Raw genomic sequence first — 16,567 nt, forward strand, 5'->3', positions numbered from 1 at the left:
TGCCACATGCACGGCATCAAGCACAATGGGTATTTTGGAGACAGAACTGCAGTGTATTATCTTATTAAAAGGCTTTGACAGGAACTACACTACCCAGACAGTACAATGAAAGCTACCCTGCAGCTTTCAGCTTGTTACATGAAAACTTACTATAAGCTCTAGGCAAATGTGGTCACATTTTCTGTAATACATCACAATAATCTTTGCTACAGTTGCCTGTTAAGAATAGTGAAAGAAACCTCTCTTACATCAAAACCATAATGTAATATTTCACTAACTATAACAAACATAGAGAAAACAACAACCATCTTCCTATGTACTACAGTATTCAAGCTCATACACAGTTCTTATGAGTCACAAGGCATTTAAGTGACTTTCTGTTTAAAATCTTTAAAGATCCCCACAGACTATGAAGCAATAGCAATCTGCTCTGAATACTCTGATACACTGCACGAGACATTAAAATAGGCAGAAACCCGCAACTATTGCAGTAAACTCAGAACACTTACTAAAGAGTTTTCATAAGGGTCTTTCAAGACTTTAATTGACCCCTTCAAGATTAGCTAATTTATTTACTTATACAAAAAAAGTTCCAAACCGTCAAGTGAGTATGCACACCTCCTTTTGATGCTGAAAGAGGTACCTTCTTCTACCAGCTGAGGTATTGACTGTGACCCTTTTAATGTGTCTGAAATAGCTCCGATGCTTTCAGCCTGGACGGCACTGAGTGCTGCTCCAGGCTGGAGCAGGACTCAGCAGAGGAGCGAAGTGTAAAAGGGAATTCCTGTCATAGCTTCCAGTTGTTCTTCCTAAATATAGAGTTTGATTCACCCTGTAACTTGGTCCCCTGTGGCACTTGACCATGGTAAAAGCAGGGCTCAACTGTCAAGCAGGAGGTGTTGAAGGAACACACCTTTAGGTCCTTTTCCTGCCCTCCCTCTCCCTGTCATTCCAGGCTTTTCCCAAGTGCCAGGCATACAGCGGTAGTAGGTAATGCACAACTCCTCCCATGGCATTTGGGGCAGTGCGTGCCTGCCTACGCCACACTGGAGAAGGAAATAATTATGGAGACGTAATTATGAAGAAGTCACCTCGGAGGAACTATCTAGGGGAGGTGAATGACACACCAACGTGACCGCATTGCTGCTGCCTCGGGAGCAAGCTCACACAGCAGCTGCCCTGGGGTGTTGGCAGAGCCTTCCCCCACGCAGGACAGCCCTGCTCACAGGGAAGGGCTCCAGAGCATGCGAGGCCATAGCGACCAGCTGCTGAGCCTGTAGGCATGGGGATGAAGAAAAGCCAAAGGAAGAGCGTGTGTGTGTGTGTGTGTTTGTGAATCACACAGTTGTGCTCGTGCTGGCTGGAGTGTTGTCTTAGTGAGGGCTATTGATGGAGATCTCAAAGTTGTGTGTGGGGCATATCCTGAGGTTTCTACTTCCAGAAGCACAGATTTCTGGTCATCTGTGCATCTTCACAAGAATGAATTTCTCTCTTCCTCACTCCTCTGCTGTACCTGTTCTCCACCAGATCCACACCAGTAATGGTGACAAGAGCAGCATCCTTATGAGCAATACTGTACTGGCCACTTGCTGCTGCTACTTGCCACTTTTAGGAGAACAACAACTTTCAAAATTAGTGCTAAAGACATTTATCAAAGAATCACAGAATCATAGGAGTTGCTTTGGAAGGAACCTTAAAGATCATCTAGCTCGAACACCCCTGCCCTGCGCAGGGAACCTTCCACTAGACCATGTTACTCATCAAGACCATCCAGCCTGGTCTTGAACACCTCCAGAGACAGGGAGTCCACAACCTCTCTCAACCTGTCCCAGTGCCTCATCACCTTCACAGCAAACAAGTTCTTCCTAATACCTAATCTAAACCTGCACTCCTTCAGTTTGAAGTCATTCCCCCTCGTCCTATCACTACAAGCCCTTGTGAAAAGTCCCTCTCCAGTCCTCTCTTCTTGTAGCCAACTTTATGTACTGAAAGGCTGCTAGAAGGTCACCCCAGAGCCTTCTCTTCTCTAAGCCAAACAGGTCAAACTCTCTCAGCCTGTCTTCATGAAAACAGGTGCTTTAGCACTCTGATCAACTTAGAGACTCTCCTCTGGACTTGTTCCAACAGGTCCCCATCTTTCTTATGCTGGGCACCCCAGACCTGTTATGTAGTGCTCCAGGTGGGATATCACAAGAGCAGAGTAGAGCAGGAGAATCATTCCCTCAGTCTGCTGGTCGCACCTTTTTTGACGCATCCCAGGATGTGCTTGCCTTTCTGGGCTGCAAGGGCAAGGGCACATTGCAAGGGCACACTGCCAAGTCGTATTGAGCTTTTTGCCTGCAAACACCTCCAGCCTTTCTTCCCAGGGTTGCTCTCAATCCATTCATCCAGCCTATACTTGTGCTTAGGATTGCTCCAATTCAGGCCCTTACACCTGGCCTTGCTGAACTTCAGTAGGTTTGCACAGGCTCATCTCTCAAGCCTGTCAAGGTCCCCCTGGGTGGCAATTAGTTGTAACAACTCATGGCTGGGATAGTGATTTCAGAGAGGATCTCCCTTTAACTCATTTGATGACTGATTCTTTTCATTTCAAGTATCTCAGAGAGGAAGATGACCAAGCAGGCTGCTTCATTAAGCCTGACTCACTCTCCACTGCCCTCTTTCCCAAAAATGCTGTCATCTGGAAGCCGATAAAGCTGATGACTTGCCCTGGGAGATTGCTGACTCCTTATAGCCACCCCCTTCCCAAGTCGCCACAACAAGATGGACGACTCAGAACTAGGTGCACAACATTCATTTGTGTAGGTCAGGACTGATGGATGTACATATAGCAATCAGCTCAGTCCAAGGAGACCCCTTGGACTATTCCTCAGTAAGGCCGATTATGGCTGTTGTCAAACATTTTGAGGCATGAGAGGATTACTGCACTTGAAACGTGCTGGAGGTCGCAACAGGGCTCACAGAGCTGTTCTTTGGCTAGAACAGAGGTGTCTGCAGTCAGTCTAAGGCCCTGCCTTCCAAGTGGTCGAGACCACATTAAAACAAAGCCAGAATCAGCTAAGTGACTTTACATATCTCCTTCTGAAGGTTCATATTTACAACAAAAGTACCAGAAGGCAATGGAAGAGGCAGTATGTTTTTGTAACATGGTCTTATACCTTAACTTATTTCAGTTTATATTACAATAGTAATATTACAAACTAGCTCTTGAACACAGAGTTCTTTCTTCCATGTGCTGTTATTTAGCAAAGGTAGGCCATTGTTTAGATTTTACAATCTTCATCTTGCAAATATGCCTAAGAAATACCAGCTCAATACTACTCCCTTCAAAAAATTTTCATAGCAGTGACAAGTAATAGTCTTAGTGATGAGTAAACAGGAAAAGAGTCTGTCACCTACCTAACACCCAGTAACTATCACACCTGAATTGTATTAAATTGTGGAGATAAAAGGAGTAAACTCAAATTTTATCACTAATATCAGAAAATGCAGATCTGAGTAGATTTTGAAGGGGAAAATAGTCACTCTTAGCATTATTTTGCAGCATATCATTGCTGTTGAATAACCTCTAGGATGCACAGCCCCATGACTTCCAGAGTCATCTGTTAAATACATGCAGCAGATGAATTTGTAAGTAAATAATGAGGCATAAGTGCATTTCAGATGATGGATTCAGTGTCTGGCAAGTTAGGCCTTGTACACTGACACACATGGCATAAAATTATTATGTCTTGTGTATAGAGATACAACAGACATAGTAGAAATGCATTTATATGAAGTATAAAATCCCAATATAGTTAAAAATAGACTTCCGTGGCATTGGTAGAAGCTTGTCTAATTAATATGCTTCCTGGCACAACTTACTAGTTTTGAAAGTGAAGTTGATGGTTAACAGAAATGTGTATGTGTCTTGCTTCTCCACTGAGATATTTCACTGCATAATGTCAGAACTGTTTTTTAAACCTGTCACTACTTAATACACTTACGTAAATGTTTTGCTTTTTGAGAAACCTCATGAGCACAGACAAAACTTCCCTGAGCATCCCAAAAGAATTTTTTTCTAATGTAGCCCACAATGTTTTAGTGTAATGCAAACAGTGTAATACAGTTGAAAATTCAAGTCCACACATAAGAAGTCACAACCTCTGCTCACTTGAAGTAAGACTTCTTTAAAGTAAAAAGCTAAAAAATATATTTCTGGAGTTTTGCTTTAAATTACCATGTAGTAGCAACATATTATAGACCTTTAGCAATGCAAAACTTTGCTTCTCTGTCTTAATCTTGACTACATAAATTACAGTTTTTTATCAGGTAAGAATAGTGGGTCCACGATACTAAGTATTTGGCTAACTAATTCCTATCTTTACATTCATTTGAATTTTTTGATAAAGAATATGAAAACCAAAGTTGCAGTGTAACCAGTATAACTATTCTCTTCATTCAACACACCTGAATTACTGACTAAGATGTAAAAATAAGAAACCTGCTATCAGACAGATTTATCAGAGGACTAATGCAGAGGATAGTGAAAAAAAACCCAAACTCACCACCCATTTTCTAATTCACTCAGATTTTATTTGTATTTTTGGGCTCTCTCCTCTTAGTAAAAATGCATCCATGCAACAATGACTTGGCCCATAGGCTTGATGAAACGCAGAGCCTTTTAGTAATGGTACCCAGTCACATGCAGTCAGACAGAACTACAGAAATTTAAAATACAGTGGAGCTACCAATTTTCCCAGGCATCACAAACCATTCCTATGCTTGGTTTTAACAGAAAACAACTTTGAATCCTAGCTTGCAGAAAGAGTATCAAACCTCAGTGATTTTGTCAGAAGAAAAATTGTTTGAGGAAGTATCATCTACTGGTTGTTTACTTCTCCCCATTTTGCCCAATCTTTATTTCTTAATATCAAGAAAAAAATCAAGAACTTGCTCTTGAGTTTCTACTTGTATAGTTATGCCAACAACAATAACATCAAGTTATTTAAATAATGAATGACATAAAATAGCATGCAAAAGTGTTTGTCTAATAGGCAGGAAATCAATAAAATACAAATCTAAATTAGCTTATTTTGTTTCTGTGGCATTTCTAGGCTACTAAATAATAATTAAACTCCAGCATGCTCTCTTTCTTTTCCACAGAAAAGCACGATGATTATGATCACAGACTGTTCCATAGAGAAATAATTAGCCTTGTATTAAGGAGATGGTCTCGTTAAAGGCGCGCAGTGACCTTGTTCTGAATTTCAGAGTTACAGAATCATTAATAGTGTTGTTAGCATCATCTACGAATTTGTAGTAACTTCTGAAAACTGCCTTATGAATATAACCCATACAAATTCTAGAACATCATAGCTTTGACCACCATTACCCAAAAGCCATACTCTCTGTTCCTTTGTATTGTGTAGAACTTCTAGTTACCTAAATGTTTTAGGTAACTGAAATATGATGATGATTATAATGACGATGATGATGATGATGATGATGTACAAGCAACAAATTTGTTTCCACTTTTCTCCTGGTCAGCTTTAACCAGTGTATCTGGCAGAGCTGATAGCATAAGAAAGAGCAAGGCTAATGGCAGATTTTGAATATGAAATTTAAATTACATGCTGATTTTTGTAAACATCCTGTCTACTGTAACGATTCACAATTATTTGGAAAAGAAACAAAAGCATGACACTGCACCATGAGATACTGTTCTCAGCAAGCAATTTTGACAAAATAGGAACTGACAATCACTGTCGAAACTTTCAACAGAGAGACTACTAATTGTTTTCACAGATCAGAATAATTCAAGTAATCATGTACTATCTTTTTCAATCCCATCACACACTTATTTTGATGATGCCCATCCCCATCAGTTGATCACATCAGCTGTGCACTAGTATATCTTGTCAGATTAAGACCTTACCTGACTGCAGCAAGGCATTTTGCTGTTGACTCAACCCAGAGATACGTATGAGAACTAGGTACAGATATACCAGAGGACTTGGGGACTCAGCACCACAGAAAGTAATTTATTTATCTTTTGTAATAAACCATGACAAAAAATTGCAGCTGTGGTCCCTCTGTTAGCACAATCATCTCTAGTCTAACAAAGAGAACAGCGACTAAATTCTGATGATTTCTCATCTGAATGGCATATTGAGAGGAAAGAAATACATGTCTGAGACATGAAAAATCTGTCTGGTAGAAAGATGCACCCAGAACAAGTAAGATGAGGAAATGGGCAGGAGCAGAATTTCAAGGACATTATAAATAAATTATTGCCTTTAGATAAAAAATTACCAAACTCAAGGACAACTGCACCAACCTGCTGAATTATATGTGATTTATCAGTTGCTATCTTTGGTTTGTACCTGCTGAACAGAAAATAAAAGACAAAGACGGTTAAATCGTGGGTGTGAAGATTTTTAAAGTTTGAATCAATATCAGGGCACTTCCCTTAGTTCTCAAGAGTCATAAGGAAAAAATCCTTACCTTGTCACACCTCCAAAGGTCTGAAAAAATAAGGGCATTAAGAAGGAATGCTCTCTATGGTGAACACATGAATAAATCTACTAGTTATACCTACCTATCAAGTAGTCAAACATGACCTCTATCTAACCTTATTTTTATTAAATCAAATCTGCTACAGGAACATTCTTCAATTATCTGAGGCCTCTGCCATACAAATATTGCAGATTTTCAGAGAGAAATTGCCAAAAGAATTCAGTGTTAGCACAGAAAGACAATTCCTCCCACTGCTCCATTGGGCATTGATGTTTTCCAATAAAATATCAAATCTCCAGGACTAAAAAGTGTTTCTCTTAGGAAATTACATGAAGGAGTTTTTAAAATCTTCACATCTCACTTTACACCCATATGAATTAGAGTTGTGGACAGGCAATATCTTCTACACAAGGATAGAAACAAGTCTGGAAAAATAAACTATATTAAGCTGTTTCACTCTGTGTCCTCTGGCTGTGCAACACAGGGGTGGCTCTTCAAAGCACAGTTCAGTTCTCAAGATCTGGAGCTAAAAGTGATGCTTGAAAATAATTTGTCTTGGAAATCACTTTTGAGAACTGCAGACTGCTCTGTGTTTCCTTTGCCCACCAGCTCTTGGTGAGCATATCTTTATGCTCTGACTAGAGTATCCATGAAGACGTTCACAGCTTTATTGCAGTCAACTCTCAAACCATTTATTTTTATTAGTAAGAAAGGAAATGTTCTTAGCTTAGGCTCCTAACATAAAGTGGTCTCTGTAAGGCAAACCCACTCTTTCGTCATGGATAGTTCTGGTGCTCTGGCTGACAAGGGGCAGAGTGGATTTGTAGTACTGGGACACCAGTTAAAATTAGTTTATCCACTGTGTGCAGTGCTGTGCAATCACAAAGCTGCTCACTTCTGTCCTTGAGGTAGAACAAAATCAGTGCTGGTTTAACTGAGTGCCATGCTGCATGATGGAGCAATTCAGGAGCTCCTTCAGCCATCTGTACAGTCCAAGTGGACAGTTACGGGGATATCCTCACCAGCTCATCCTGTGCAAGACATTCCTATTGTTAGACAGCCAAGTATCACACATGTATAGATGAATCCAGACTGGATGGGGCCCTGAGCAACCTGGTCTAGGGGAAGGTGTTCCTGCCCATGGTGGGGGATTGAAACTAGGTGGTCTTTAAGGCCCCTCCCAACCCAACCCTATCTATGCTTCCATGAACAGAAATGCTTCAGGCTTTAACAGCCTATGAAACTATGAACTACTTTGTCTCAAACTGTTACCTCACTTTGACTTTTCATGCTAAGGCCACTTCTTTTCCTAGGGTTTAAGGCTGCCCTACAGGTTTTGGGGTTAAAAGTTGATAGGTTTAACGCTATCATGTGCATTTATTTCAGGTTACAGTAAGCATGAAACAATACCTGTTAGACTGAAACTATTCTATTTATTTTGCATTCCGCAGTAGAATAAGGGGATTGTGTCCATAGGAACTTTACAGGTAATTTAAAGCAGAAAAATCCCCCAAACCTTGAAACAATTGTTTGATATTATGCCCTTTTATGCTCTCCTCCTTCACTAAGCCCTTTATTTCCTGTAATTTAGGTAAACTCACTTTCATGGATAGACTTTTAAAGTTGTAAAGGGCTCCCAACGTAAGAGCTAATGCTGAAGAGCTGTTCTCCAGTAGATATTCCATGCTTTTCCTCATTCATAACTTCTAAATGCTTACAGAGGGTACAAGCAAGACTATAATCTAAAATGGTCAGTATAAGCCTGAAACTAGTATTCCTCTGGAAATGTATTCTAGAATAATATTCAAGCCACATGTCTCAAGTTTCACCATTTCCTTTGCTTTTCTTTAAAGTCTGATACTTACTTCTCCTTGGAGCGCAACAGCTTTAGAGGAACCTCTTTTAGATGTAATTCCAGCTGAGATTTGCCTAACAGAGTTAACAGATGGGTAAAGGCTGCAAACTGACAGCAAATAAGGAAAACCTATCATTTGTTTTGCTATAGACCAACACCGTGAAACAACTGGTGAAAAAGCATGTACGACTACTGTGTTTTGCAGAATAATCTAGTAAAGGTGTGTTTCTAGGAACACTTGTGCTTCTCCTTTACCTATGTTTTCATAGGGGTAGTGACTTTAGAAAAAATGCCATTTGTTTTAAGAATTGAAATCCCATCTTTCCAGCAAGTGTTTTTGGTAACCAGGTTAAATACTGCAAACAAATCCTGAACCTTAACAGAGTATTTTGACCTCATTTCTATTTAAATAAAGCTAGACTGTTTCATACTGTAATTGGAACATGAAAACACCCAAACCAATAAAATTGTGTAACATTCTGCTCTTACGTTTTTTAAGCAGAGCAAAGATGAAAGGATCTTTTTATTTTCTTGTCTGAGTTTCAGTTTAAAAGATCATACATATAACATATCTCCATAATCCCCATTACCTGAGTTTCTCCCCTATACAGAGATTTTTTTATACAGTAATATTAGTAAAATAATGAAAACATATTTTTCCTTCATACTTTTACAACCAATAGTACACACATCTCTGTAGTGTGCCAGTCTCTGTATGTCTCCTTTTGTGTCTCATATTTCTTTATTCTGATCTCTTTATTTCCTCCAGAAGCAATCTCCTACCCTGCAGAAGTGCTTAATGGACCATCTATTTCATCTTTACCCATGGATTCCTTCTTTCATGCATTCTAGTCTGTACTTTAAATTCTACTCTGTACTTTAAATAAAGCTAGGCTTGGAGGCTCATTCTGGAAACATTCATGTACTCTGTGAAACCACCCCTTCACTTTAAGCTACACTGGCACATAACCATTTGCAGAGTCCCGTTTTATCCCAGCTGTCCTCTCCTGTCCTTAGCTCATCTCCATGACCAGCCATCTAGAGATGAAGACTACGCAGAACATATCAAAAATCCCATTTTCTTTCCCTGAGGCTCAAACACTTATCCAATCAATTCATGTTCTGATTGTAGTGTCTTCAAACTGACAAAATTTACAACCTCTCCTCGACAAAATCAACATCTTAGCTGATTTTAGGTCTGAGCCTGTGATGAACTGCAATTGGGTACAATTTCCCTGAAACCCTGCAAACTCCTCTAACATCAGGGTTTTTGATGGTGCTGTTCAGGCTAGTTCTACTTTTATTTTCCAATGTGTCTTCTATAGTAACATCTGAATAATCACATATCTACTTCAATAACAGATCAAAGTTGAAGAGATTAATTATTAGACATACCGATAATTAATCTTAAGATAGATATATTTACCATGTCTACAAAAAGATACCTATGATATTAAATCACGAATTTGATAATATCTTAATTACTGTATTATTAACAGATTCGGTTTGGTATTTACTTGAGAAATTATATTTAATTAGTAGTATTGCTTATGAGTATATTTTTTCTGTCTAACCTTTTTGCATGGACTTAGATACTCTTGAATGATAATTGATGTTTAACCTTTTCCAACAATCCTTGATGCTTGCCCTGCTGAGGTCCGCCCATGCCCTCCCCTGATGCACCCCTCAGCTGTGACCCCTGAAACTCTGACAGCTGAACTGCTCTGTAACAGCGTGTGGACACTGTGCACTCATGTGGTTACTGCGGGGCATTCTGCTCTGGCCACTGCTCCAGCTTAATATCTGGCTCTAAGTAAAACCAAGCAGGGGTAAAGTGTGTATCAGTATCTGTGCTACCTCCTGAACCATTTTAAAGTGGAAATCTTTGATCCTGAATACCTTTACTTTTAAAATGCAACCACTCCACGTAACACTTCACAGTCCACAACAATTTACTTCCATGGGAACAAGGATAAACTTTGCCTCTCTGCCATGGGCAAAACGTCCGCTCAAATTACCCAAGTCAGAACTCTGGGGCTGGCAGTCTCTCAGAATATCCATCTTCTGTGTTCTAGAAAATTCTTACTTTTGTTTATTTTCTGGAGATAAACTTTCCAGCAATAAAATATAGACTGTGTATTTTATTTTCATTCCTTTTTTAGTTGCACTTCCAATTTCTATGAAAACTCAACAAAATTCAAGTCTGTATTTTTATGGTACACTGAATATAGAAGTGAAAATACAATAATGCTACAAAACCTGTTTATCAACTGGTTCATTTAAACACATCCATTTTAGTTTGCTTTATTTCAGTAAGGGTATGACACTAGTTAAAGTACTTGTGTTCTCAACTGTTTGAATGCAATTCCTCTCCACTGCTTCTGAAGACCACCACTGCTTTAGAGTCTGTACATTTATATTAAATTCATGTTGGACTATGGAACAACTTGAGTTTTCAGTTAATAAGGTCTAGAATAAACCATATTTGCATAATTTCTCCATAATTTGCTGCATTTGTTAGACTGGGAACCAGTGCAGAAAAAAATCATTATCAGATCTCAATATTCTGTGACTGTTTGTAACTCCTTTTAGATGCTGGGCACATCTCAAAGTCATCTATGTCAGTGCATAAACTCAAATTCTGTTGCATGCAGGGCTGGATGCACTTCCTGTAATTAGTCAGCTTTTGTGTCCAAATGAAGGTCTTTCCAAAGTTCTCAAAAGGCATCAGTCAACATGAACAGCTTCCATCAAAAAGTAGGGCTGTTAGGATGATAGAAAATCTAAACGTAGGGGGAAGACAATCCCTGAGTTGAAAGACAAAGAAACTGAGCAAACAGAACAAGTGAAAGCCAGCATCGACTACTAGTTCAATTACTGCTCTGCACCTGCAAGTGCCAACGATGAGGGACTGCCCAGGGCTGTTTCACCTCACTTGCTCTAGAAGTCAAACAAATAACAAATGCTTCCTCCTCCTTTCCTTAGTTTTTTATATCTGATGCCACACGGCATAGAATATCCCTTTGGTTAATTTGGACCAGCTGTCCCAGTAGTACCCTCTCCCAGGACCTTGCCCACCCCCAGCCCACTGGTGGGGAGAATGTCGGAGAGACAAGTGTTGAAGCTGTGCCAAAACCCCGGTGTGTTATCAACATCTTTGTAGGTACCCCTGAAAGATGTGAGGCTGCTGTGGGAAAATGAACTCCATGTCAGCCAGACCCAATACCGGCACACGGCCGGAGAATTAGCAGACAGTGGCCTGGGAAGGAAACACAGCCACTCTCACAAGCAGCCTCAAGGAATGATTTTACTGTGCAACGAGGTCGGTGCTGAATTTCTGACAGAACGTCACCAGTTAAAGGGAATCTTGTTCCTCTCTCGTTACTGAAGCACTTCCACAACCGGCTTTGATCTTGCCACCACAAACGACTTTTATTCTCCCGCGCAATTTCCGGATCGTTGTCAATGGATCTTCCGCAAAGAACCCGCAGGGCGCCGCAGCTCGGGTAAATCCAGCCAAGGCAGGAAGAAGTGTCCCAGCCTCCGCCGCCCTCAGCCTCCGCCCTCAGCCTCCGCCCTCAGCCTCCGCCCTCAGCCTCCGCCCTCAGCCTCCGCCGCCCCGCGCCCCTCCCGCCCCCACTGCGCACGCGCCCCGCCCTAACGACCCCTAACGCTGTCGCGCGCCCGGGCCGTGACGTCATGCCGCCACCTGCCCTCGCTCGACGCGCTGCCCGGAAGCGTCCGCCCGGGCAGTAGAGCCGATCGGAGAAAGGTTCCGGGCAGGTTGCGTTCCGGGGCTGCCCCGCTGAGGCGCGGCCCGGCCCGGCCCGCGATGATCCCGGTGCCGGTGGTGGTGACCGTGCTGGGCGGGTGGTGCGCCGTGTACCTGGCGGACACGCTGCTCAAGGTGAGGGCCGAGGGCGCAGAGCCGGACGGGGCCGGGAGGAGGCAGAAGCAGTCCCGTTCCCCACCCCGCCGAGAGCCCCCGGCGGCCCCGGGCCCCGCTGCCGTGCCCGGGCTGGCGGAGGGGCCGCCGCCCTGCCCGGGCCTGCTGCGCTGTCTCGGGCAGCTGAGGCGATCCATGGCCCAGACGCGCCTCCCCGCCCGCAGCCGGGCCCAGGCAGCGCCTGTTTTGCTTCCGCCCGGCGCTGGGTTCAAAACGCCTCCCAGGAGATTGCACGGGCTTCGGTCTGTGTTAAAGGACCAAATCTGCCGAAAGTTAAGGAAGTCAGCTTTTAATCTACTGCTTCAGCAGTTCCGTGGCATTTTAATGTGTTATCTGGAGTTTAATTGTTATTATACTTAAAAAAACCTAAAAGGCAACCTTGTAAGTTTGCGGTGTGGAGTATGTGCCTTATAATGATGGTTTTTCTAAAAATGTAAAAATTAATGCGTATTTCTTTCTTTTGAATGTCTTTAGTTTTAGTGAGAAAAATAAGTTGAGACAGAACTCGATACAATTACTTTTTTAAAGAAATAAATTTTGATCCTTGGAGAATTTGTCCTTTTCTTCCTGATGTAGGGGGGAAGGTTTAAAGAGAAAATACACCAAGACATAATTTGTTATATCTGGGATGCATCCGTGCATTGCTCAAGTTTCATTAAGTGGTGTGGCATTGTTTTGATTTTTTTTTAAAGATTCCGAGGTATGATTTTTAAGACATGACTGAAATTACAAAGAATGCATGCAAAGTAAACTGTGTGCTGGTTAAATATGAGAGAGAACAAAAGGTTTGATCTGTGATTCTTAATGTTGCAGTCCAGGAGCTGCATCTGTTTCTGCCAACACAGATAAGACATAGTGATATGAAAGTAAAAAATGTTCATTTTGTCACTCCTGTAAAATATAGGAAGAAATACAAGAAAATTCAGGTGCTGAGAAAACTTGGAAAAGCGTCTCCCCCTGCAGCTAACTGGAGAGCAAATGTAGCTCTGTAAATCATGAGAGCTGTTAATTGCAAAATATTAGTCTGTGCATAATGACAATAATAAATACAGTCATTTACCTGAAGACTTCTCAAATTTTCTTACAGCAAGTCTGTGTTAAGTATTTGGGAAAAAAAATACAGAATTGTTTTGAAACGCATTAGAAGATTGGCCAGGTACCAGAAGAATGTGCTGTGACTGCAGTGAGACACACCAGGAAGGTCAGCCAGGAGGCTGCTTCTCTTTTGGCAGCAGCTTTGTGTCTGGTGAAGAATCTTGGGCTGTGAAGCAAGAACTGAGCTCAGGTACCAGACCTGTTGTGCCATGATGCTGAGACGATTTGCATCTCTGAGATTCTGAAGATCTCTTTCTGCATTAGACCATAAAATAATTCTCTTTTGTAAGTAAGGAGAGCCACTGCATTTCTTGCAGCAGCAAGGGAGGAAAAAAACCCTACATTGCAGCCTGCTTAATGCCTGATTTATGTTGAAAAAGAAGGGAGAATGCCTAGAATTCTACAGCAAGCATGAGAGTCCAGGAGTTAAATTCTAATTCTGATCTTTTAACTAAAAGTTGTCCAAGGTTATTAATCATCAGGAATTACGTGGGAGCTGTTGAGTTTCAGTGAACTTACTGGTAGATCTCATGTTGTACATCTCAATCGTAGGTTTCACTGTGAGTACCACAGTCGAAATAGAATCTGGATTAAATAACCAGGCTTATGTAATTAGGAAACTCAGGTTGCTTGTTTTTCTGCTGATACTGTAAATCTCCTACCACAGTCACAGCCCAAGGCTGCTAGCAACCACAGCAAAAGGCAGGCCCTGTTTAAACCTCAGATCACTTTGAGTGTAATTACACCAAGAGGATGTACAGAGTGTGAGTGAAGAGTAATGTAGGAGCACTTTGCCATGCATGTTCCTGTTGATACTTTTGGTGAGAGAAGGATGCATGCTGTAACTTGCAGTTAGTGTTTATTCTGTAAACCTGTTCAATGTGCAATGTCTTTTGCTCAGTTTGTTACCTTACTGGTTTTGTTCAGATTTTAGATAATTTATTTGGCAGTCTGACTCTTAGACTACAGTATAGGAAGTATAACTGTGTATAAATGTATTTTTGCCCAGATAAATCCACATATTATCGTATTGCTAGAATTAAAAGATACACTTGTGTTAGGAAACTAAAGCTATACCAAATCAAACTGGAATTTGGATGTTAAGTCCCTCTTGTTGCTCCTCATTTTACCACTGCCACCAACGTTTTCACTGAAGCTTGGATTCTGGAAGAGGAATCACTCAGATCCCTAAATTCCTTCTCCCCAGCATCCTAAGTCATCACATTTCATTCTGCCTGAAGGATCAGGAATGAGGGAAGAGTAGAAGGTTGTCCCTCCTCTGCTGTGAGAAATACTGGATGCGTTAGACACATTCAGTCAAGGTTGGCTCTCAGCTTTTGAGATCAGGAAGCCGAAGTGATTCAGAGCTCTTGAACAGATTTTGTCAGTAAAGAAGAATGTAAAGGACTCCTGCTTGCTGGCACATACCAGTGGAGCTCCTGGAGTGTTTAGCAGATGTCTGGTATTTTGAAGGCTTGCATAAATAAATAGGTATTGCTTTTATAGTAAAACTAATACAGCAAAGATCACCTAGATCTCGAAGAAGCACAGCCAAGGCCTGTGTGAAGGCAGCTTGAAATGAAGCACACCAGGCATGAAGGTGTATGTATAATGTGGTGATCCCACTGGATCAGGACAGAAGGAGCAAAAGTTTGCAAAGAGCTTTTTAGTGTATTTTGCTAAGGATTGCAGTCATTTAGTGATCATGAATAATGTTTTCACAACTTGTGAGGAAAATACAAAAGGAAAAACTTTTGGTACCTTTCTTTTCCACATTTGACAGCTGTATGGTCAGTGATTCCATATTGCTCATGGAAAACTTCATATTTGTTTATGTCTTGCTAATACAATGGGGCTGTGATGTTGTTGGAATGAATTTGAAGGGATGAATTTGTGGCATTTCTAGGGAAAAAGAGTGGGGTTTGCATGTAATAAAAGGAACACATTTTCAAGTGCCAAGTCAATGTATTTTTACATTGACAACACTTACATGGTTAACTTTATTCGAGTAATGTATTAGGGTGGTTTTGAGGTTTTTTTGACTGTGTGAATGAATAGGATGGGGGTTTTTAATTCACAAAAGAGAGTTTCTCATATCAGAGGTATGTAATGATGTATGTATTTTTGTTCTTAATTATCTAGTAGATTATATGAGGAGGTCTTTTTCTTGGTTTCCTTGGCTTATACATCACTAATTGTGTGCAAGTCTAATAATTTTTGTGATCTCTTCTGTTGAAATTAGCAAAAGCTGATCTGATTGTGGACACTAAACTTAGGGTGTCATAGGGAGTGAGTGGTGTTGATGGGAATGCATTACAGTGAAAATTCCTGTTGGTGCCCTCAGCTGATGGAAGAAAAATGTGGCTGAAATCAGTAGGGTGAAGAAGAAGGAAGTGACACAGAAATATATTGGCAGAAAGAATAAATGGTATAATAGGTGATACATGAACAGTGACTCAAGTAAACGGGTCTCACATCTGAGGAAATTTGTTACTTGAAATAAACTTTTAGTGTTCAAGTTTTAATTAATTTGACAAAATGAGAAAAGCTGTTAATGCAGTTGTGCAATATGAGATCCTCAATCCCCACCAGCACTGTGGTGCAGGGCAGGAGGAATGCAAGGAATTGGCAAGTTCTAAATTTGTTCAAAGAGCCACGAACAACAGCCAGAAACTTGTGAAGTTCCTCATGGGGGAGGAGAAGGGAGGCTGTTGTGAACGACACATTCCGGATGTCTTCAGTAGGTGCTGCTGCTCGTAGGGAACCTTGGGAACAATGCTCCAGTTCAGAAAGCTCCGAAGACTTGTCTGGATTGTGTCAGAGACACTCCTGCCTTGGGAACTGCCCCGTGTCAGAAGGCTCAAAGCTCATGTGTGCTTTTCCTGAGCTCTGAGTTCCTCTTTCTCCTCCAAGGAAAGCATTCCTTCATCTGGGTTTCTGACACAAGCTTCCATGAAGCAGGTGACTAAAGCCTACTGAGAGTGCCGGTGCCATATAATATAAAGTTAGCAATTGCAAAAATCATGTCTACTGGTCTGTAATTCAAGATAATTCTGCAGATAAGTATTCATCATGTGGTTTACAGGTCACATTTCTCATCAAGAGAAATCTTTGGAAGTACTAGAAGTATCTTGAAATGCTGGGAAGTTACTATAGTGAAATTGCTCTTGCAA

The 16,567-nt window shown here is 41.1% G+C and overlaps 2 protein-coding genes across 6 annotated transcripts in view; one reads left to right on the top strand and one right to left on the bottom strand.

Annotated features, from left to right (window-relative positions):
• The window catches only part of SMPX (small muscle protein X-linked), a 40,381-nt gene extending 39,616 nt beyond the window's left edge, over nt 1–765 (bottom strand). For 3 of the 4 annotated variants that reach the window (XR_004238466.1, XM_032100807.1, XM_032100809.1), the window contains exon 1: nt 619–765. The gene's annotated coding sequence lies outside the window, so the exon portion shown is untranslated. The remainder of the gene's footprint in view (nt 1–618) is intronic. The other variant, XM_032100806.1, reaches the window with a different exon arrangement.
• Nucleotides 766–12,012: 11,247 nt separating this feature from the next.
• The window catches only part of MBTPS2 (membrane bound transcription factor peptidase, site 2), a 41,306-nt gene continuing 36,751 nt past the window's right edge, over nt 12,013–16,567 (top strand). Inside the window, exons 1-2 of one of the 2 annotated variants that reach the window (XM_032100813.1) lie at nt 12,376–12,680; nt 13,387–13,584. Coding sequence is in view for 1 of the 2 variants with exons in the window: in XM_032100812.1 (XP_031956703.1) it covers nt 12,186–12,260 (75 nt within the window). In the remaining variant the exon portion in view is untranslated. Of the gene's footprint in view, nt 12,261–12,375; nt 12,681–13,386; nt 13,585–16,567 lie in introns of those variants that run through there. The other variant, XM_032100812.1, reaches the window with a different exon arrangement.

The sequence above is a fragment of the Corvus moneduloides genome, chromosome 2 (assembly GCF_009650955.1).
Source record: "Corvus moneduloides isolate bCorMon1 chromosome 2, bCorMon1.pri, whole genome shotgun sequence".
Lineage (NCBI taxonomy): Eukaryota > Metazoa > Chordata > Aves > Passeriformes > Corvidae > Corvus > Corvus moneduloides.